The sequence below is a fragment of the Leptodactylus fuscus genome, chromosome 1 (genome assembly GCF_031893055.1).
Source record: "Leptodactylus fuscus isolate aLepFus1 chromosome 1, aLepFus1.hap2, whole genome shotgun sequence".
Lineage (NCBI taxonomy): Eukaryota > Metazoa > Chordata > Amphibia > Anura > Leptodactylidae > Leptodactylus > Leptodactylus fuscus.
In genome coordinates this window covers 90,471,207-90,495,957 of record NC_134265.1, presented here as the reverse complement: position 1 = coordinate 90,495,957, position 24,751 = coordinate 90,471,207, and the positions used below count along the sequence as shown (strand labels likewise).

General features: G+C 44.1%; 1 protein-coding gene across 1 annotated transcript in view; it reads left to right on the top strand.

Annotated features, from left to right (window-relative positions):
• RPH3A (rabphilin 3A) overlaps nucleotides 1-24,751 on the top strand; it is a 113,015-nt gene that overhangs the window by 40,466 nt on the left and 47,798 nt on the right. Inside the window, exons 4-5 of the mRNA XM_075273991.1 lie at nucleotides 22,995-23,124; nucleotides 23,666-23,749. Coding sequence (XP_075130092.1) covers nucleotides 22,995-23,124; nucleotides 23,666-23,749 — 214 coding nt within the window. The remainder of the gene's footprint in view (nucleotides 1-22,994; nucleotides 23,125-23,665; nucleotides 23,750-24,751) is intronic.

Below are 24,751 nucleotides of genomic sequence, written 5' to 3'. Positions count from 1 at the left end.
CTTCTGTAAGTAACAGTTGGATGAGTTGTGCCTAAAGTCAGCAGTGTACAGTGTGAAGAGAAATGGGGCAAGAACTGTACCTTGTGGTGCCCCCGTACTACAGATCACAGTGTCAGACACACCGTCTTGGGCTCTCACATACTGAGGGTGGTTTGTCAGGTAGTCTAGTATCCAGTTGGACAGGTGATGGTCCACACCACCAAGGTTCAGCTTCTCCCTCAGTAGCCCTGGCTGAATGGTGTTGAACGCACTGGAGAAATCAAAGAACATTATTCTCACACTGTTCCCGGGTTTCTCCAGGTGAGAAAGAGCTTTGTGAAGAAGGTGGATGATAGCGTCATCTACCCCAATGCCCGGCCGATAGGCAAACTGGAGGGGGTCCAGAGCGGAGCTCACTAGGGGGCGTAGGTGTGTCAGGACCAGTCTCTCTAGGACCTTCATCAGGTGAGCTGTCAGTGCTACTGGTCGGTAGTCATTGTAGCCCATCGGGTTGGGTTTCTTTGGGACTGGTACCACGTAAGATGTTTTCCACAGTTGAGGTACCACTCCCAGCTTTAGACTCATATTGTACATGTGCGTAATAATTCCACACAGCTGGTCACTGCACATTTTAAGAACTCTTGCGCTTATACCATCAGGTCCTCCCGCTTTGTTCGCTCTAATGGTAAATTTCTGGGTCACAGCGCCAATAAACTTCCTGGTTATATTCAGGGGGCATAACCTAAGAATACCCCACTAGTAAAGCTCAGGGGGGAATCACATTATACCTGTATGTGACAATCAGACAGCAAAAGTACAGTATGCTCTCTGATAGACAGGAGGGGTGAAATAGGGACTGAATCCCTTCTCTCCCCCTCCTGGGGTCACATACAGGTTGTGTACAAAGACAGAGAAAATGCTTCTCTGTCTTTGTGTCTGTATGCACGCTGCAGCTGCTACTCCTCCCTTCTTCCTGTTTTACTAATGCTTCCCGAGACAGGAGGTGGGGGCACTTTAAAGTTCTGCATCTCAGGACTAGTTTGGCCTATGAAGATAATTTTAGATTCATTTTAAAGATGTGAATCTCATCTTTAAAATGATTCCAAGATCTTCATAATAGCCCTTATAGATTTTTAGCAAATTGCTGTTAAAAATGCTGTTGGGAATTGAGATTTTCAATGAGATCTCAATCTCCAATAGCGTTTTCAACAGTGAATTGCTTTGGCACAGTAAGGGTTAACGTGAAGAACTTGATACCATTTTAAAGATGAGATTCTCATCTTTAAAATGAATCTAAAATTATCTTCATAGACCAAATGAGACCACAGATATGGGCATTAGAATTAAGGATGTAGCTGCTCGGCTAGGCAAGTGACACCCTGGGAGGATGTAGAGCTACGTCCTTGGCAGTGAAAGGGTTAAATAATCTGAACCCCCAAGGCCTACCCCAGCCTCCTTCTCAAGTATCCACTGCTGTGCAGTGTCCCATTAGAGTGGGGCCACACAACTTCAGCTGTTGTGCTATGACCAAAGATAAGAATTCTCCGAAGTCTGTATTATTTTCATACATATATTGAGAATTAACATGTTTATGAACGTTGGCTTTCTAAGTCAGACATAGCGTATCACTACAGCTTTATAGCTTACAAGAACAGCTTTATCATTTACCACCATTTACACTCTCTCAGAACAGGACAATTCACTTTTCAATTCAGACAGACATATACACAGTATATAGTAGTATTTATCATATGCATATATACTGTGTGTGTGGCTGTTTGGATTTAGCGGCTCTCTACAGACAAGTTTTATATATGGTCTCCAACATAATATGGTAATTTGTTGGAAGAACTTCCTTAAATATATAATTTCTAGAACATGTTTTATTATGTATTCTTGGCTGCTTCGCACAGAAGGAAGTATGTGACTCTAGGGAATAGGAAAGGGAGAGCACCAGTTATAAATTGGTCTCTGAGAGACACTTGCATGACTCTTTTAGATGCTACATTAATAAAATCTATTTTTGTTTGTGTCATCTGTAACCATTAATGTTATCTCAGACCAGTAGGCTATAACCGTGTGCTTTACACCTACTCACTACTCAGAACTGAGCCCTGACAGCATTAGCGGGCTTCCAGTCTTAGTCATCCATGACAGACTGACTTAAAGCAATTGAATCAGTCAAAATATAATCCATGCATTCTTACCTCATTTTAGCATTAAAAAAAAATAAAAAATATGGATACTGGTCCTGTCTTCCTTATAACAGTAGTAGACACTATAATTGGCTATTTATTTGTTATGCTTTCCATTTGTGAAAACTAAACCATTTTGTGTACTTGGATCATAGGGACATTTTATATTGTAGTTTTGTTTTTTCTTTTTTTTAATTTGAATTTACTTTTTTTTTTTTTCTTTTGCCCTTGTATTTTTATATTGTTTAACAAAGTCCTAAATTGCTGTTTCTGAGGATATCAGCCTTGTTGGGACACTTTTTTTTAGGGTTGTACTGGGTCCAGATAGACTCACTTGCATCCTCCTGCTACTAGCATTGATTTTGTAGGTGAATTGAATCAGTGGCTACATGGCAAGTGTTATAGTGCGTGAAACCACTGTCCATATATTTAAGACGTATAGGAGCATACCCATTGATAAAAACTATACAAAAATACAACTTCCCACACAAAGAATAAGTACCCATATAGCTTTGGCTACAAAAAAAAATAAGTTATTCCTCGTTCATACCTGTGTTTGGAAATCCGTTCGGTAGTCCGTTCGGGAGGGGTCTAGAGATGAGCGAACAGTGTTCTATCGAACTCATGTTCGATCGGATATTAGGCTGTTCGGCATGTTCGAATCGAATCGAACACCGCGTGGTAAAGTGCGCCATTACTCGATTCCCCTCCCACCTTCCCTGGCGCCTTTTTTGCTCCAATAACAGCGCAGGGTAGGTGGGACAGGAACTACGACACCGGTGACGTTGAAAAAAGTAGGCAAAACCCATTGGCTGCCGAAAACATGTGACCTCTAATTTAAAAGAACAGCGCCGCCCAGCTTCGCGTCATTCTGAGCTTGCAATTCACCGAGGACGGAGGTTTCCGTCCAGCTAGCTAGGGCTTAGATTCTGGGTAGGCAGGGACAGGCTAGGATAGGAAGGAGAAGACAACCAACAGCTCTTGTAAGAGCTAAATTCCAGGGAGAAGCTTGTCAGTGTAACGTGGCACTGACGGGCTCAATCGCCGCAACCCAGCTTTCCCAGGATCCTGAATGGAATACACTGTCAGTGTATTCCCGTATACCCGATATATACCCCGATACCCGTTCCAACGGTGTGCCCCCCCACCTTCACCCCAGAAATACCCTGCAAGTCCCCTAGCAATAGAATTGGGGCTATATACACCCACAATTTTTACTACTGGTATACAGTGCCATTGTCTGACTGGGAATTCAAAGAATATATTGGGAATACAAATACCCTCATTTCTTGCTACTGCCATATAGTGCCAGTTTCTGACTGGGAATTCAAAGAATATATTGGGGTTACGTGCACCCACAATTTTTACTACTGGTATACAGTGCCATTGTCTGACTGGGAATTCAAAGAATATATTGGGGTTATAAATACCCTCATTTCTTGCTACTGCCATATAGTGCCAGTTTCTGACTGGTAATTCAAAGAATATATTGGGGTTACGTGCACCCACAATTTTTACTACTGGTATACAGTGCCATTGTCTGACTGGGAATTCAAAGAGTATATTGGGAATACAAATACCCTCATTTCTTGCTACTGCCATATAGTGCCAGTTTCTGACTGGTAATTCAAAGAATATATTGGGGTTACGTGCACCCACAATTTTTACTACTGGTATACAGTGCCATTGTCTGACTGGGAATTCAAAGAATATATTGGGGTTATAAATACCCTCATTTCTTGCTACTGCCATATAGTGCCAGTTTCTGACTGGTAATTCAAAGAATATATTGGGGTTACGTGCACCCACAATTTTTACTACTGGTATACAGTGCCATTGTCTGACTGGGAATTCAAAGAGTATATTGGGAATACAAATACCCTCATTTCTTGCTACTGCCATATAGTGCCAGTGTCTGACTGGGAATTCAAAGAATATATTGGGGTTACGTGCACCCACAATTTTTACTACTGGTATACAGTGCCATTGTCTGACTGGGAATTCAAAGAATATATTGGGGTTATAAATACCCTCATTTCTTGCTACTGCCATATAGTGCCAGTTTCTGACTGGTAATTCAAAGAATATATTGGGGTTACGTGCACCCACAATTTTTACTACTGGTATACAGTGCCATTGTCTGACTGGGAATTCAAAGAGTATATTGGGAATACAAATACCCTCATTTCTTGCTACTGCCATATAGTGCCAGTTTCTGACTGGGAATTCAAAGAATATATTGGGGTTACGTGCACCCACAATTTTTACTACTGGTATACAGTGCCATTGTCTGACTGGGAATTCAAAGAATATATTGGGGTTATAAATACCCTCATTTCTTGCTACTGCCATATAGTGCCAGTTTCTGACTGGTAATTCAAAGAATATATTGGGGTTACGTGCACCCACAATTTTTACTACTGGTATACAGTGCCATTGTCTGACTGGGAATTCAAAGAGTATATTGGGAATACAAATACCCTCATTTCTTGCTACTGCCATATAGTGCCAGTTTCTGACTGGTAATTCAAAGAATATATTGGGGTTACGTGCACCCACAATTTTTACTACTGGTATACAGTGCCATTGTCTGACTGGGAATTCAAAGAATATATTGGGGTTATAAATACCCTCATTTCTTGCTACTGCCATATAGTGCCAGTTTCTGACTGGTAATTCAAAGAATATATTGGGGTTACGTGCACCCACAATTTTTACTACTGGTATACAGTGCCATTGTCTGACTGGGAATTCAAAGAGTATATTGGGAATACAAATACCCTCATTTCTTGCTACTGCCATATAGTGCCAGTGTCTGACTGGGAATTCAAAGAATATATTGGGGTTACGTGCACCCACAATTTTTACTACTGGTATACAGTGCCATTGTCTGACTGGGAATTCAAAGAATATATTGGGGTTATAAATACCCTCATTTCTTGCTACTGCCATATAGTGCCAGTTTCTGACTGGTAATTCAAAGAATATATTGGGGTTACGTGCACCCACAATTTTTACTACTGGTATACAGTGCCATTGTCTGACTGGGAATTCAAAGAATATATTGGGAATACAAATACCCTCATTTCTTGCTACTGCCATATAGTGCCAGTTTCTGACTGGGAATTCAAAGAATATATTGGGGTTACGTGCACCCACAATTTTTACTACTGGTATACAGTGCCATTGTCTGACTGGGAATTCAAAGAATATATTGGGGTTATAAATACCCTCATTTCTTGCTACTGCCATATAGTGCCAGTTTCTGACTGGTAATTCAAAGAATATATTGGGGTTACGTGCACCCACAATTTTTACTACTGGTATACAGTGCCATTGTCTGACTGGGAATTCAAAGAGTATATTGGGAATACAAATACCCTCATTTCTTGCTACTGCCATATAGTGCCAGTTTCTGACTGGGAATTCAAAGAATATATTGGGGTTACGTGCACCCACAATTTTTACTACTGGTATACAGTGCCATTGTCTGACTGGGAATTCAAAGAATATATTGGGGTTATAAATACCCTCATTTCTTGCTACTGCCATATAGTGCCAGTTTCTGACTGGTAATTCAAAGAATATATTGGGGTTACGTGCACCCACAATTTTTACTACTGGTATACAGTGCCATTGTCTGACTGGGAATTCAAAGAGTATATTGGGAATACAAATACCCTCATTTCTTGCTACTGCCATATAGTGCCAGTTTCTGACTGGTAATTCAAAGAATATATTGGGGTTACGTGCACCCACAATTTTTACTACTGGTATACAGTGCCATTGTCTGACTGGGAATTCAAAGAATATATTGGGGTTATAAATACCCTCATTTCTTGCTACTGCCATATAGTGCCAGTTTCTGACTGGTAATTCAAAGAATATATTGGGGTTACGTGCACCCACAATTTTTACTACTGGTATACAGTGCCATTGTCTGACTGGGAATTCAAAGAGTATATTGGGAATACAAATACCCTCATTTCTTGCTACTGCCATATAGTGCCAGTGTCTGACTGGGAATTCAAAGAATATATTGGGGTTACGTGCACCCACAATTTTTACTACTGGTATACAGTGCCATTGTCTGACTGGGAATTCAAAGAGTATATTGGGAATACAAATACCCTCATTTCTTGCTACTGCCATATAGTGCCAGTGTCTGACTGGGAATTCAAAGAATATATTGGGGTTACGTGCACCCACAATTTTTACTACTGGTATACAGTGCCAATTTCTAACTAGGAATTCAAAATGCGCAAGGCTCCCGGAAAGGGACGTGGACGAGGCCGTGGGCGAGGTCGGGGGAATGGTTCTGGGGAGCAAGGTAGCAGTGAAGCCACAGGGCGTCCCGTGCCTGCTCCTGTGGGGCAGCAAGCATTGCGCCACTCCACAGTGCCAGGGTTGCTTGCCACATTAACTAAACTGCAGGGTACAAACCTTAGTAGGCCCGAGAACCAGGAACAGGTCTTGCAATGGCTGTCAGAGAACGCTTACAGCACATTGTCCAGCAGCCAGTCAGACTCTGCCTCCTCTCCTCCTATTACCCAACAGTCTTGTCTTCCTTCCTCCCAAAATTCCGAAGCTTTACAGAACAATAACCCAAACTGTCCCTGCTCCCCAGAGCTGTTCTCCGCTCCTTTCATTGTCCCTCAACCTGCCTCTCCACGATTCCACGAACCTAACAGAGGAGCATCTGTGTCCAGATGCTCAAACACTAGAGTCTCCTCCATCTCCGTTCGATTTGGTGGTGGATGACCAGCAACCCACCCTCATCGACGATGATGTGACGCAGTTGCCGTCAGGGCATCCAGTTGACTGGCGCATTGTGCGGGAGGAGGAGATGAGACAGGAGTTGGAAGAGGAAGTGGTGGATGATGAGGACACTGACCCGACCTGGACAGGGGGGATGTCAAGCGGGGAAAGTAGTGTGGATGTTGAGGCAGGTGCAGCACCAAAAAGGGTAGCTAGAGGCAGAGGCAGAGGTCAGCAGCTTAGGCGAAGCCAGGCCACACCCGGAATCTCCCAAGATGTTCCAGTTCGTACCCAGCCCCGAAAAACTCCCACCTCGAGGGCACGTTTCTCGAAGGTGTGGAGTTTTTTCAAGGAATGCGCCGAGGACAGATATAGTGTTGTCTGCACAATTTGCCTCTCGAAATTGATTAGGGGCTCTGAGAAGAGCAACCTGTCCACCACTTCAATGCGCCGTCATTTGGAATCCAAGCACTGGAATCAGTGGCAGGCAGCAACGGCAGGACAAAGGCCGCCTGCCGTTCACGCCACTGCCACTGCCTCTGCCTCTGCCTCTGCCACTGCCACTGCTGACTGTGCTGGCGATGCACTCCAGAGGACGAGCCAGGACACCACTTCATCTGCCTCCGCCACTTTGTTGACTTCTACCTCATCCTCCCCTGGTCCTGTCTTATCTCCTTCTCCTGCACCATCAAAGGCACCATCAGGCGTTTCTTTACAACAACCCACCATCTCTCAGACATTGGAGCGGCGGCAGAAATACACTGCTAACCACCCACACGCGCAAGCCTTGAACGCCAACATCGCTAAACTGCTGGCCCAGGAGATGTTGGCGTTCCGGCTTGTTGAAACTCCCGCCTTCCTGGACCTGATGGCAACTGCGGCACCTCGCTATGCCGTCCCTAGCCGTCACTACTTCTCCCGGTGTGCCGTCCCCGCCTTGCACCAGCACGTGTCACTCAACATCAGGCGGGCCCTTAGTTCCGCGCTTTGCACAAAGGTCCACTTGACCACCGACGCGTGGACAAGTGCATGCGGACAGGGACGCTACATTTCACTGACGGCACACTGGGTAAATGTAGTTGAGGCTGGGACTGCTTCCCAAACTGGCCCGGTGTACCTCGTCTCCCCGCCTAACATTCCTGGCAGGGACACGAGAAGAACACCCCCCTCCTCCTCCTCCTCTACCGCCTCCTCCTCCGCCTCCTCCTCCGCCACCGCCTCCTCCTCCGCTGTTAGATTGACCCCAGCTACGAGTTGGAAACGTTGCAGCACTGGCGTTGGTAGACGTCAGCAGGCTGTGCTGAAGCTGATCAGCTTGGGGGACAGACAGCACACTGCCTCCGAGGTGAGGGATGCCCTCCTCGATGAGACGGCAATATGGTTTGAGCCGCTGCACCTGGGCCCAGGCATGGTCGTTTGTGATAACGGCCGGAACCTGGTAGCAGCTCTGGAGCTTGCCGGACTCCAACATGTTCCATGCCTGGCCCACGTCTTCAACCTAGTGGTGCAACGTTTCCTAAAGAGCTACCCCAATGTTCCAGAGCTACTGGTGAAAGTGCGGCGCATGTGCGCCCACTTTCGCAAGTCGACAGTAGCCGCTGCTAGCTTAAAATCTCTCCAGCAACGCCTGCATGTGCCACAACACCGGCTTTTGTGCGACGTCCCCACACGCTGGAACTCAACGTTTCAGATGTTGAATAGAGTGGTTGAGCAGCAGAGACCTTTGATGGAATACCAGCTACAAAACCCTAGGGTGCCACAAAGTCAGCTGCCTCAGTTTCACATCCATGAGTGGCCATGGATGAGAGACCTTTGTGACATCCTACGGGTCTTTGAGGAGTCCACAAGGAGGGTGAGCTCTGAGGATGCGATGGTGAGCCTTACAATCCCGCTCTTGTGTGTTCTGAGAGAATCCCTGATTGACATCAGGGATAACTCAGATCACACAGAGGAGTTAGGGATAGCATCCGATCCGTCACAGCTGGAGAGTAGGTCCACACATCTGTCCGCTTCACTGCGTTTAATGGAGGAGGAGGAGGAGGAGGAGGAGGAGGAAGAAGAGTTGTCCGATGATGTGATGGTGATACAGGAGGCTTCCGGGCAACTTCGAATCGTCCCATTGTTGCAGCGCGGATGGGTAGACATGGAGGATGAGGAGGAAATGGAGATTGAACTTTCCGGTGGGGCCAGAGGAGTCATGCCAACTAACACTGTGGCAGACATGGCTGAGTTCATGTTGGGGTGCTTTACAACCGACAAGCGTATTGTCAAAATCATGGAGGACAACCAGTACTGGATCTTTGCTATCCTTGACCCCCGGTATAAAAACAACATCTCGTCTTTTATTCCGGTAGAGGGGAGGGCCAATCGCATCAATGCTTGCCACAGGCAATTGGTGCAGAATATGATGGAGATGTTTCCAGCATGTGACAGTGGCGGCAGGGAGGGCAGTTCCTCCAGTAGGCAACCAAGTTCTCACCGGTCCACACAAACGAGGGGCACACTGTCTAAGGTCTGGGACACCTTGATGGCACCCCCTCGCCAAAGTGCCGCCACGGAGGGTCCTAGTGTCACCAGGCGTGAGAAGTATAGGCGCATGTTGCGGGAATACCTTTCCGACCACAGCCCTGTCCTCTCCGACCCCTCTGCGCCCTACACGTATTGGGTGTCGAAGTTGGACCTGTGGCTTGAACTTGCCCTATATGCCTTGGAGGTGCTGTCCTGTCCTGCCGCCAGCGTCCTATCTGAGAGGGTGTTCAGTGCAGCCGGTGGCATCATCACTGACAAGCGCACCCGTCTGTCAGCTGAGAGTGCCGACCGGCTCACTTTGATAAAAATGAACCACCACTGGATAGAGCCTTCATTTTTGTGCCCACCTGTGTAAAGCACCCCAACATGAAACTCCATGTCTGTACTCAACCTCTCCAATTCCTCCGCATCCTCATACTCATCCACCATAAGCGTTGCACAATTCTGCTAATACTAGGCTCCCTCCAACATGATTTCCCCCAACTCTGCTGGTTAGAGGCTCCCTCCACCCTGATTTCCACCAACTCTGCTGGTTAGAGGCTCCCTCCACCCTGCTTTCCCACAACTCTGCTGGTTAGAGGCTCCTTCCACCATGAATTTGCCCAAACTGGGCTGTTTAGAGGCTCCCTCCACCATGAATTGGTCCAAACTGGGCTGGTTAGAGGCTCCCTCCACCATTAATTGGTCCAAACTGGGCTGGTTAGAGGCTCCCTCCACCATGAATTTGCCCAAACTGGGCTGTTTAGAGGCTCCCTCCACCATGAATTTGCCCAAACTGGGCTGTTTAGAGGCTCCCTCCACCATGAATTGGTCCAAACTGGGTTTTTTAGAGGCTCCCTCCACCATGAATTGGTCCAAACTGGGGTGGTTAGAGGCTCCCTCCACCATTAATTGGTCCAAACTGGGCTGGTTAGAGGCTCCCTCCACCATGAATTGGTCCAAACTGGGCTGGTTAGAGGCTCCCTCCACCATGAATTGGTCCAAACTGGGGTGGTTAGAGGCTCCCTCCACCATTAATTGGTCCAAACTGGGCTGGTTAGAGGCTCCCTCCACCATTAATTGGTCCAAACTGGGCTGGTTAGAGGCTCCCTCCACCATGAATTTGCCCAAACTGGGCTGTTTAGAGGCTCCCTCCACCATTAATTGGTCCAAACTGGGCTGGTTAGAGGCTCCCTCCACAATTAATTGGTCCAAACTGGGCTAATTAGAGGCTCCCTCCACCATGAATTGGTCCAAACTGGGTTTTTTAGAGGCTCCCTCCACCATGAATTTGCCCAAACTGGGCTGTTTAGAGGCTCCCTCCACCATGAATTGGTCCAAACTGGGCTGGTTAGAGGCTCCCTCCACCATGAATTTCCCAAAACTTGGCTGTTTAGAGGCTCCCTCCACCATTAATTGGTCCAAACTGGGCTGGTTAGAGGCTCCCTCCACCATGAATTGGTCCAAACTGGGGTTTTTAGAGGCTCCCTCCACCATGAATTGGTCCAAACTTGGCTGTTTAGAGGCTCCCTCCACCATGAATTGGTCCAAACTGGGGTGGTTAGAGGCTCCCTCCACCATTAATTGGTCCAAACTGGGCTGGTTAGAGGCTCCCTCCACCATTAATTGGTCCAAACTGGGCTGGTTAGAGGCTCCCTCCACCATGAATTTGCCCAAACTGGGCTGTTTAGAGGCTCCCTCCACCATGAATTTGCCCAAACTGGGCTGGTTAGAGGCTCCCTCCACCATGAATTGGTCCAAACGGGTTTTTAGAGGCTCCCTTCACCATGAATTGGTCCAAACTTGGCTGTTTAGAGGCTCCCTCCACCATGAATTGGTCCAAACTGGGGTGGTTAGAGGCTCCCTCCACCATTAATTGGTCCAAACTGGGCTGGTTAGAGGCTCCCTCCACCATGAATTGGTCCAAACTGGGGTTTTTAGAGGCTCCCTCCACCATGAATTGGTCCAAACTTGGCTGTTTAGAGGCTCCCTCCACCATTAATTGGTCCAAACTGGGCTGGTTAGAGGCTCCCTCCACCATGAATTGGTCCAAACTGGGTTTTTTAGAGGCTCCCTCCACCATGAATTTGCCCAAACTGGGCTGTTTAGAGGCTCCCTCCACCATGAATTGGTCCAAACTGGGTTTTTTAGAGGCTCCCTCCACCATGAATTGGTCCAAACTGGGCTGGTTAGAGGCTCCCTCCACCATGAATTGGTCCAAACTGGGGTGGTTAGAGGCTCCCTCCACCATTAATTGGTCCAAACTGGGCTGGTTAGAGGCTCCCTCCACCATTAATTGGTCCAAACTGGGCTGGTTAGAGGCTCCCTCCACCATGAATTTGCCCAAACTGGGCTGTTTAGAGGCTCCCTCCACCATTAATTGGTCCAAACTGGGCTGGTTAGAGGCTCCCTCCACAATTAATTGGTCCAAACTGGGCTAATTAGAGGCTCCCTCCACCATGAATTGGTCCAAACTGGGTTTTTTAGAGGCTCCCTCCACCATGAATTTGCCCAAACTGGGCTGTTTAGAGGCTCCCTCCACCATGAATTGGTCCAAACTGGGCTGGTTAGAGGCTCCCTCCACCATGAATTGGTCCAAACTGGGTTTTTTAGAGGCTCCCTCCACCATGAATTGGTCCAAACTGGGCTGGTTAGAGGCTCCCTCCACCATGAATTTCCCAAAACTTGGCTGTTTAGAGGCTCCCTCCACCATTAATTGGTCCAAACTGGGCTGGTTAGAGGCTCCCTCCACCATGAATTGGTCCAAACTGGGGTTTTTAGAGGCTCCCTCCACCATGAATTGGTCCAAACTTGGCTGTTTAGAGGCTCCCTCCACCATGAATTGGTCCAAACTGGGGTGGTTAGAGGCTCCCTCCACCATTAATTGGTCCAAACTGGGCTGGTTAGAGGCTCCCTCCACCATTAATTGGTCCAAACTGGGCTGGTTAGAGGCTCCCTCCACCATGAATTTGCCCAAACTGGGCTGTTTAGAGGCTCCCTCCACCATGAATTTGCCCAAACTGGGCTGGTTAGAGGCTCCCTCCACCATGAATTGGTCCAAACGGGTTTTTAGAGGCTCCCTTCACCATGAATTGGTCCAAACTTGGCTGTTTAGAGGCTCCCTCCACCATGAATTGGTCCAAACTGGGGTGGTTAGAGGCTCCCTCCACCATTAATTGGTCCAAACTGGGCTGGTTAGAGGCTCCCTCCACCATTAATTGGTCCAAACTGGGCTGGTTAGAGGCTCCCTCCACCATGAATTGGTCCAAACTGGGGTTTTTAGAGGCTCCCTCCACCATGAATTGGTCCAAACTTGGCTGTTTAGAGGCTCCCTCCACCATTAATTGGTCCAAACTGGGCTGGTTAGAGGCTCCCTCCACCATGAATTGGTCCAAACTGGGTTTTTTAGAGGCTCCCTCCACCATGAATTTGCCCAAACTGGGCTGTTTAGAGGCTCCCTCCACCATGAATTGGTCCAAACTGGGTTTTTTAGAGGCTCCCTCCACCATGAATTGGTCCAAACTGGGCTGGTTAGAGGCTCCCTCCACCATGAATTGGTCCAAACTGGGGTGGTTAGAGGCTCCCTCCACCATTAATTGGTCCAAACTGGGCTGGTTAGAGGCTCCCTCCACCATTAATTGGTCCAAACTGGGCTGGTTAGAGGCTCCCTCCACCATGAATTTGCCCAAACTGGGCTGTTTAGAGGCTCCCTCCACCATTAATTGGTCCAAACTGGGCTGGTTAGAGGCTCCCTCCACAATTAATTGGTCCAAACTGGGCTAATTAGAGGCTCCCTCCACCATGAATTGGTCCAAACTGGGTTTTTTAGAGGCTCCCTCCACCATGAATTTGCCCAAACTGGGCTGTTTAGAGGCTCCCTCCACCATGAATTGGTCCAAACTGGGCTGGTTAGAGGCTCCCTCCACCATGAATTTCCCAAAACTTGGCTGTTTAGAGGCTCCCTCCACCATTAATTGGTCCAAACTGGGCTGGTTAGAGGCTCCCTCCACCATGAATTGGTCCAAACTGGGCTGGTTAGAGGCTCCCTCCACCATTAATTGGTCCAAACTGGGCTGGTTAGAGGCTCCCTCCACCATGAATTTGCCCAAACTGGGCTGGTTAGAGGCTCCCTCCACCATGAATTGGTCCAAACTGGGTTTTTTAGAGGCTCCCTCCACCATGAATTTGCCCAAACTGGGCTGGTTAGAGGCTCCCTCCACCATGAATTGGTCCAAACTGGGCTGGTTAGAGGCTCCCTCCACCATGAATTTGCCCAAACTGGGCTGTTTAGAGGCTCCCTCCACCATTAATTGGTCCAAACTGGGCTGGTTAGAGGCTCCCTCCACCATGAATTTGCCCAAACTGGGCTGTTTAGAGGCTCCCTCCACCATGAATTGGTCCAAACTGGGTTTTTTAGAGGCTCCCTCCACCATGAATTGGTCCAAACTGGGCTGGTTAGAGGCTCCCTCCACCATGAATTTCCCAAAACTTGGCTGTTTAGAGGCTCCCTCCACCATGAATTGGTCCAAACTGGGCTGGTTAGAGGCTCCCTCCACCATGAATTTCCCAAAACTTGGCTGTTTAGAGGCTCCCTCCACCATGAATTGGTCCAAACTGGGCTGGTTAGAGGCTCCCTCCACCATTAATTGGTCCAAACTGGGCTGGTTAGAGGCTCCCTCCACCATGAATTGGTCCAAACTGGGTTTTTTAGAGGCTCCCTCCACCATGAATTTGCCCAAACTGGGCTGTTTAGAGGCTCCCTCCACCATGAATTGGTTCAAACTGGGCTGGTTAGAGGCTCCCTCCACCATTAATTGGTCCAAACTGGGCTGGTTAGAGGCTCCCTCCACCATTAATTGGTCCAAACTGGGCTGGTTAGAGGCTCCCTCCACCATGAATTTGCCCAAACTGGGCTGGTTAGAGGCTCCCTCCACCATGAATTGGTCCAAACTGGGTTTTTTAGAGGCTCCCTCCACCATGAATTTGCCCAAACTGGGCTGGTTAGAGGCTCCCTCCACCATGAATTGGTCCAAACTGGGGTTTTTAGAGGCTCCCTCCACCATGAATTTGCCCAAACTGGGGTGTTTAGAGGCTCCCTCCACCATGAATTTGCCCAAACTCTGCTGGTTAGAGGCTCAATCCACCCTGATTTTCAAAACAAATGTTGGTGCCAACCTCAACTTACTACAAGGGCCAAATTCACTGCTGGTGACAAGCTCTCCTCACTGCAAGTGCCAAATACACATGTTTCAAGGTGTTTTCCTACTGTCAGAGAGGTGGTATTGAGTGTGTAAAGTGTGTAGTTGTTAGGCTGTGATGTTGGGGTAATAGAGGGTCTTTGGTGTGTTAGATGCCCCCAGACATGCTTCCCCTGCTGTCCCAGTGTCATTCCAGAGGTGTTGGCATCATTTCCTGGGGTGTCATAGTGGACTTGGTGACCCTCCAGACACGGATTTGGGTTTCCCCCTTAACGAGTATCTGTTCCCCATAGACTATAATGGGGTTCGAAACCCGTTCGAACACACGAACATTGAGCGGCTGTTCGAATCGAATTTCGAACCTCGAACATTTTAGTGTTCGCTCATCTCTAGAGGGGTCCCCATGTGGACTCCCCAAACGCACTGGCAAACAGTGTGCAGTGAAAGCACACAGACCCCATAGACTATAGTGGGGTCCGTGTGTTTTTTGCGTGCTGCCTGCACGAATCATACGGACATGAAACTGGATCACAAAGTACTTTTCTGTCCGCATGTTCCATGCGGGCACTGCATGGAGAGCACACGGACCCCATTTTAGTCCAATGCGGACTCCCTGAACGGAATACCAAACGCAGATGTGAACAAGGGATTAGGAATTTTGGAATGAGGTGACTGCAAATAGTGAAAAAGTGGTCAACTTTTAATGCTGAAACTAGGCTGCATCCTTAAAGGGTAAAATGTGTAATCTATTTTTAGAACAGTACATGCTTAACTAAATTGGTAATCTGATATTGTCCATATTGCTAAAATATTCAGACTATAAATGTATGTATAAACCTGTCTGTGTATTTTAACTCTTCTGTCTTCATAGTAGTATTGTAGCCCATATGGTAAAATAATTCCATCTGGCTGTTGTGCTTCACACATGTCAATGCAACTTTCGATTGTACATATATTTTCTATTCTTTAAAGAACTTTTTTACATTGGGAAAGTGTTTGACTCTTTCAGGTTAAGGCCCCACTTTGCAGCATTTGTCCTGTTGTGGAATCGCAGCAGAAAAAAACAATGCTGCATTTTATAGCACCAGCAAAGTAAATGAAGCGCTGGCTATTCCCATCCACACATTGAGGGAAAAAATAAACGCTGTGAAAAAGCTGCGTTTTAAAAATGCACGGGTTCTTGGAAAACGCAGCTTATCAATTTTACCTGTGGAAATGATTTCTTTTTCCCTATAGATTAAATATGCAAAGATAAAAAAAACACGCAATGAAAAATCTGGTGGAAAGAAGTGATTAGTTTCTGCTGAATTTTTAGCTGCGTTCCAGAAACCGTGCAGCACCAGTCTACAAATGCACCAGATGTAACCCATGGATAATGGCGGTGCTGCTTTTGAACAAAACCCCTTTAGGCTGGGGCCATATGTTGTGAAAACGCTGCAACTTGATTGGGGCATCTTACGGTACTTGCAAAGTGGAAGGGATTCTGGCTAATCCCATCCACACATTGCAGAAAAATATCCACAGCGGAAATGCTCCGATTTCGAAAGTCATCCCATTTTTGTAAATTGTTGCAGGTCAATTATATCTATAGACATGCTATAGGTATAGGTATAATAGGGACAGAAAGAGTTTTCCTCTGCGGAGTTTCTATGAAAAACACTGTGGGGAAAAAAATGCAATGTGTTTTCACCTGTGGTATTTTCCACATCGCTTTTTGGCTGTGGCAAAATTAATTATCAATGTCATAGTGAAAACTTGTTCTGGTCTCTCCATTTTATATGCGCAATATCTATAAATATTTTTAAAGTGAATTATTTTCTATTTATTGCTGCTGTTGGTATATACCATAATGATGTATCATGCTTCTAACCACAGAACTAGCAGACTAGTTCTATATCCAAGACCTTTTCAGTTTATTAGCTATTCTAGGCATTCTGCTTCTAAGCTGTATAAATAATTAAACAGAAAATCTGGTGCGCTCTTCATATCTTACCTGACAGTAGACTGATGCAGCATATAATATGCTTAATGAAAATCTGCCTTCCATTGCACATAATTGCTTGCCTCAGATAGAATAGATGGCTGTTAGAGTTCTGACTGTAGACATTTAGAATCTCAAGAATTGGAGGCAAAAGAATCTGTGAAGACAGCCGACATGCACTGATAGCCAAAATGTGCTAAAGAAGTTCACACTAGTACAGTGTACTGTCATTAAAATGGCCATAAAACCATAAGGCCATAGTTTATAATGTTACCTTAATCATTTTGCTTACTTTATTGTATTGCCCCTATCACTAAACACGCTTGCCAAAGGTATAGGATTATAGATATACAAAAAATGACAATATTTCCAATTTAAAGTGGACCTGTCGCCACTCCAGATATGTCCATTTTAGTAGATGCTTGAATTCCCCTAGAAATAATACTGGAATATCTTTTTTTCCCTTAAACTGTGTAGTGCTGCCCCTCTGTTTCCTCCCTCTAGCAGTGTATGAGTATATTGATATCTGAGTGTTACCGCTCCCCCTGTGAAATAGGTGCGTTCCTACACAATCTGGCATTGTCACTACTGATTGGACAATGTCAGACTAGATAAGGACACAGCCTCAGCTGGTAACAACTATATCATAGCCTAGGAAGAATAACAGAAGAACAGCACAGTCTATCAAAATTATGTTCCAGAAATCTTTTTTTTTTTTAATGAAGAATATATGTAGTTCATGAATAGACATATAAAGTGAACTGATGCGCTTTAAGTTGAACTTTCTGCTGTTATTTATCCAGGTTTTGATTTGCATTTGCAGGTTAATCTACCAGATTTGAAACATTGCTTTGAAGGGATGAAAACATCAGTTAAAATGTTACAAAAAATGTGTCAGTATACTCCATGTTAAAGGGGATTTTCCTTTAAAGAGGTTTTCTGGTAATATGCAGTTATCTGCTATCCACTGGATAACTTTCTGATGAGTGGGGGTCCTCCCTCTGAGCCCCAACCATTCACAAGACAGGAGTCCCTTGTACCCCCTGTATATAAATAGTGATGGGTCATATCTGCAAGACTGATCTATTCACCTCTATGAGAATAGCAGAGGTAGATTAATACTGTTCAATGGAGAATGAATGGAGAGGATGGACACATGCTTGATCTTCATTCAGACAAAGGAATGGGATGCCCACCAATCGTTGATTGGCCGAATGCTGTACACTGGCCAATCAACGCTGGTCAATTCATTCCTATGAGAAAAAGTAAGCTTCCTCGTAACTGCAAGCTGCCATCTCTCCGGACTAGCAAGGACAAGCCTGCGGCAAATCAACACTGGTTCTGCAGCAGGCTCGTCCTTGCTAGTCGGGAGAGCTGGCAGCTTGCTGTTACGAGGAAGCTTACTTTTTATCAGCGCAACTGCAAGCGCTGTGCAGTTAAAGTGCAAGGATCCCATAGACCATGTGCTTTAACTGCACAGCGCCCCTCTTAAACACTTTCCTCCTGCTATTCGTGGACTTGGTGACTCTCCTTTAGTCGAATATTGGTTTCCCCTGAAATGAGCATTTTTCCCCATAGACTATAATGGGATTCGATATTCGATCGAGTAGTCGAATATTGAGGCTCTCCTCGAAGCGAATATCGAATCTCGAATATTTTACTGTTTGCTCATCTCTAATAATTTTTAATATCTAACACTGCTGCTGAAGGGGCCTAGAACATAAAAAAAAAAAAAACTACTCATCTCTCCCTGGTTCTCTGTGTTTAGGGGTGGCAGGTTTAGTCTTCCATTCCAGGCACCCTGGCTGTTTTTGTCAGATGACTGTTGCAGCCAATCACAAGTCTCAGTGGTGACTTCTTCAGAAGTCACGTGCCACTTGTGTAGAAGTCACCATTGAGGCTTGTGAATGGCTGCAGTGGCCACCTAGAACAAACCGGACGTCACTGTAAAAAGTTTACCAAACTTGCTACCACTGAAAAGGGAGGACTGGGGAGAGGTGAGTAATGTCATGTTGTTGTTGTTGTTGTTGTTGTTGTTGTTGTGTGTGTGTGTGTGTGTGTTTTTTTTTTTTTAAGTTCTTGTCTCCCTCAGCAGTATTGTTAAACAACATTAAAATGTATCTTAAGTTTTGGGCAACTTTTTGACTTCTGGCAGAATGTACATTATTAATACATTTTCCAATATACCCTATTAACAAACATTGGCTTCTTTCTGTTAAATCTCTTGCTTCTCTGTATTGAGAATTGTCCTGTGCTTCTCACTATGTATAATGTATGTGCTTGTGTGAAATTAAGTGAAAATGAGAGTGGGGGAGGGTCGCTTCAAACAGTTATATCTCTGGCATTATAAATTGTATAGAAACTTGCTGTTGGCGAGGAGATTCTCATCTTTCATGACACCACCAATGCAGTTCTACCTGTCTGATTTTCAGAGATATCACTGGTTAACAAGACAGTATGGATTATTTATATGCAGTAACGTAGTTACTGATGGCAGTATGAGCATTATATGTTTGCTCGTATTTTGCTAGGGTTACTTGGCTTGAAGACACTGAAGTGAAGAATACATTACACACTATTACATTAGGATTATTATAGGGGAACATATTGGTTAATGTCGAGGTGTCAGGAAAATGCTTATTAGGTTGGTTACATAAACAGTGCTGACATAATGTAGTAATAAAGTATCTGATCCTCGCTAATAGGTTTTCAGATACGTTGTCAAGTAATAAACTGATTTGAAAGTGAATTGTCAGAAAGGAAAATGTAGCTATATAATCAGTAATAATATCGATGTGCCATTTACTATAAGTCGAAATAAAGGAGATGAAAACAATTAGAAATGAATATGTTGGAAAGTTATATAATGTTCTATCACATGCTTTGTTTTACATAGATCCAATTGAAAGACTGTAAGGTTTCTAGTTTAATGAATTCCGATCCTTCGAAACTGCTCCATGGCGCCCCTGACATATTGGATTTTTATGTTGGGTCCATCCAGTTAAACAGATCTTCCTAAAGTAATGGGACATCACTACAATTTCCTAGGTGAAGATGCAAGACAGTACTATACAGATAATCAGAGAGTCTGGAGTCTTAAATATTTGGTGGCGAGCCAACTGTGCTTTGTGCCAAGGATCAGGGGATTTTTTTTTTTAACCATTGGCTTCATTTACAGATGGGCTCAGTCAAGGATAAAAAAAAAAAAAAAAAACAGCTTCTGAAATTCTTCTTCAAAAGACCAGGAAACAAAGTGCATGAATGGGGATCTGAAAATACAGTTGTGCTGATTGTAAAATTCATATTGTGGATATTCTGTGAACAGCAGTAGTGGCCTCCTAAATGTCTACTGTTCAGTTTCATGTACAGGCATTGGTTATGACGTTGGATATTTTGGTGTTAAATATGAATAAACCTCTGTAAAATTTCATTGAAAGCAAATATATATAAATTTAGGGAACACAGTTCTAGAAGATCTAGTCGAAACTGAATTAATCAGGTATATTACCTTAAATGGGCTTCCTACAAACCGCATTTATCGCATCTGCTAGATAATGTTTGATTGTTTGGGTCTGACTGCTGGAAACCCCAGTGATCACAACGATGGCAGCTTCCAAGACCCCTGGGTGAATGGGGCAGTAGTACATATACTTGGCCACTACTCTAAGATCTATGGGAATGATAAAGGTAGCCAAATATAGCACTCCTTCAATCCAGTGAATAGAATGGAGATCACACAAGCTCATCGATCCATTCAAACAGGGAACTTAGGACTTTAATTATCAATCTATAATCGATCAAGTGAACAGCCTTGAGTTAAGGTGAGTATGGTGCTAGATTTCTGGAAGTTTTTAACCTGGAAACTCTGCATGCTCCTTCAGACCTCTCTACAAAACAGCTCAAGCATGCACAGGAGACACAAAATAAGATGTCAACATAGCCTTACTGACTCATCACATCATATTCCTGTAAAAGTAAAATAAATAAATAAATATACAATTACATGTAAATCATAACATGTAACTGTAGATATAACTTTTTTCTTAAATATCATGTCATGAGTCTGATTTTCTTTGTTGCCATTCTTCAGAATCATAAAGGAAAGGGGGTTAATATTTCCAATTCAGATTTTCTTAAAGGGGGATACAAAGAGTCAGAGTCCAACTGACGGCCATTGGGCACACCAGAGTAATTCTGAGGGCCCGCTCTTTCTGTGTACTGCTTCTTTTAAGTAATTTCTGTTATTAAACATACAGTGTATATCACCAATAAGGATTTATAGAAATTCTGGTTATTGGTTCTAAAGTCAGGCCTTTGATAGACCTTTGGGACTGTGTTTTATTATGGGCACTGTCATGTATGGGCTGTCCTAGCAAAATGATGCAAGTTCAGCTTTCAGCGATCCACTCACTCCACTCACTCAATCTTGTACCCACCCTTCACTCTGACTGCAAATTGAGTGTAAATAGCACCCCAACACAGTCCATGCCCCCTTTTATACACACAAACCAATGGGGTAGATTGATAACACAGGCATAAACAAAATATTCACTAACTATCTATATAATATGAATAAGTAATAATTGTACACAATAATATATAAGCTTAGCTCCTCACAGGCCCATTACTGTATAAGAACTTGGGGTCACTGGATAATTTTCTAATGGGTCAGTCCAGCCCTGATCCCCCAGTTACATGTAACATGTATACTGAAATCTTGTATCAAGTGTCAATGCTGGACAGTGTACCAAATGCACTATTAATTAGAATTCCCTAATATAGTTTATTAAAATGGATTTTTTTTAACTGGATAACCTTTTTAATCTTTTGTTTTTGATCTAGGTTATCTTGGTTTCTGAGTTCTTCCAGTTGACTTAGATGTAGCATCTTTCTTTTTTCTGTTTCAGGTTTGCATATTCCTGTTTGTTTAGTGCTTATTATCTGTTTTCCCAAAAGACAATTTGTCCAATAAGTATACATACATCAAACAGAGACTATAAAGGAGAGAAACGCAGAGTGTAGGCAATGTCTCATTCCTTTTTGTATACTCTGCTTTGTTGGATATAGGTCACCACACAAGTGGAGCGCATGAAGCATCCATGAATCTGGGATTCCTAATTTCATCTCCTGGGGCTTGTCTTCTGAGTGACTAAATTATCTAGTCATGGTTGTTCTATTTTTAGTCATGGTGGTTTGTGCATTCAGCCTCAGCTTCAAAGCCAAGTCCAACAGATACTCAATTTAGTTTGTTGTAGTAGGCTAGCTCTGAAAAACCATTGTATAGATGTGGAATTATACCACACATTGTATATTTCTATACCGGCTACAAATACCATTCTAAATGGATTCTTGAACTATTTTGTATATTGTTATTTTTTAACATTCTGATATTACCTGATATACACAATTTCTGGATACCACTGGTTCCTGAGGCTTTATTCAGAAGTCCAGAAATGCACTACATGGTACTATTGAGTTTAAGGGCATGTTTTGTACATGGCCTATCTGTTTCTGTGCTTTAGCAATTTTTTTTTTTTTTTTTTTAAAAACCAAATGTCTTCATTTTTAGGCTGAGTTCACACAGAGTTTATTGTTCAGGATTTTGAGGCCGAATTCGCTTCAAAATCCTGACCAAAAAGACGGCTCCCATTGAAATCAATGGGAGCCAGTCAGTTCTTTTTTCCGGGAGCCGTTTGTTCCGGCTCCTGGAAAGAAAAATGGACATGTTCATCCTTCAGGCGGATTTGCCTCGTGACTAGGCCCATTCATTTTGCCTAATCCAGAGCAGAGTGCGCGACTTGATGCCGGTGCACTGCATCACCATCCAGTTGCGGCTACCCATATTTTGGACTGGAACCTGAGACGGCCTCCGCCTCAGAATCCGGTCCAAAATACCCCATGTGCACTCGGCCTCAGTGTCTTGGATCATGATAAATGGAGGACATCTGTATGCTGTCTCTAATTTTCAGACACCAATAGACTTCAATGGGGGGGGGGGGGGTGTTTGGTGTTAGTGCATATTTTGCTCATTCCCAATAAAATGAATGGAGCAGTTTGAAAAACAAGAAAAACGGGCCCTGATTTAGAGAGACTTGAACAACATTTACCTATGATATCCTGCCCTGCAGAAGGACATTATTATTACTGCTATGATGCATTACATATACATGGCCAATTGTCACAAGTGTAATATAAAAACAAATACATTAGCATACTTATTCTGTGACGCAAAATGACAGTTTGCCATGAATTTGCTGTTGTAAGTTCTGCAATCTCTGTTAGATAATTTGCCTCCATAAGTTGAAAGGATACCACATAATAAATAGCTTTGTATAGAAATGTATACAGTTGCTTACTTCTTGTGTTCATTCTTAGGCGTTTGGTGGACCGGTTAGAAGATATGAGGAAGACTGTGTCTGGTGATGGTGTTAATCGTTGCATTCTTTGTGGAGAGCAACTGGGCTTGCCTGGATCAAAGTGTGTAGTATGTGAAGACTGCAAAAAGGTTAATATAATCATTTCTTCTTACCTGCATATTATTGTATTTTTTAGCAATGCTTCTGAACAAGGAAAATTATTCTAGTTATCAAAATACGTCGACCAGTTTTCTTCCATTGATTTGTGCATACAATAGCATAACCTGCAAGTCAAAGCTAGAAAGAGATAGTACTATAGATCCAATAACACAGGCATCAATAGGACAATTTTAGATGTATTACTGATAACACTGCCTAAAGGGGAAAATAGCATAAAAGTACTGTAGTACACAGAGTACACCAGAGGCACGCCATTACTGAAGCCAAGTAAACCAAGGCCGGCAGGGAGCACTTGACTGCCATTGTTGGATGGATGTTTCATTATCTTGTTCCATCTTAACAATATAATCTTTGGATCTCCCTTTTTAATACCTATTTTTTTAATTGTTGTTGAACAGTTAACAGTAATTACTAATATAATATAGGTTTCTGCTTTTTAACTAATGTATTACTACTGCTGTTACAAATGCCTCTACCACTACTTTAGGATATTAAACTTGATTTTAACAGAATGTTTGCACAAAGTGTGGAATTCAGACCAACAGTCGTCCTCACTCCATATGGCTGTGCAAAATATGTAGTGAGCAGCGTGAGGTAAGTAGTACATTGATTCATATACAAGTCCAGATTTGTACCTTTTAACTATGCTGTGCAACACTTAAAATTGACTGTTCGAGCACTATTGTCATATAATCCATTTCCGATATAAGGCCAGGGCCCCATGTGGTGGAAATGCTGCGGGAAAAAAGCGCGGTATTTTACAGTCATAGCAAAGTGGATGGGATCCTAGTTAATCCCATCCCCACTTTACGTGAAAATACACGCTAGAGACATACAGAGATTTCAAAAACGTTGCGATTTTGGAAATCGCAGCATATCAATTATACCAACTGAAATGCCTGTAGTTTCCCTATAGATATACTGTAATTGAAGCAGAAAGTCTACAGAAGAAAACTCTGTAAACTTTGTCCAAAGCCAAGTGGGAAGAACCACGATATGTTGAGGGACTTCATGTGGGGCCATGGCCTTAAAGAACGTTAATGAGGGTCTGTTACCAGAATCCAGCATATAAACCTAACCCAACAGATAGGTTTGGGTCATCTCAATCCAACAGGGTTTCCCGTTGTGAATTGATAACTCTGTTGCAGAGATATTGCTGTTTTTGTCAATATGCAAGTGAGGCCCCTGAAGTAACAAGGGTGTTGCCACTTACCTCTTTGGATGAATTACATCTCCCTTATTGCTACAAAGTGCTCATTTGCATTTAGGAAAAAAACAGCAAAATCTCTGGAACAGAGGCACCAATTCACAAGGGAAAAACACAAATTCAGGTGATCCTAAGCTATCTTCGAGACTCTTTAAGCAATAAAACAGATGAAAATAACATAGGTGTAGTGTTCAAGCTAATGTGCAAATAATAGATAAATGGAATATTGTGAATATTTTAAATACTGTATACAGTTCTTTCAGAGTTCAGTAACTCCTAAAGCTCCTCCAAAATGTTCTATTTCACTTGCCTGACACTGAAGCACCACGAGTCCCCCCTCTGTAGTACATAGTGGGAATTCTGGGCATTTGCTAGTCTATAGCTACAGC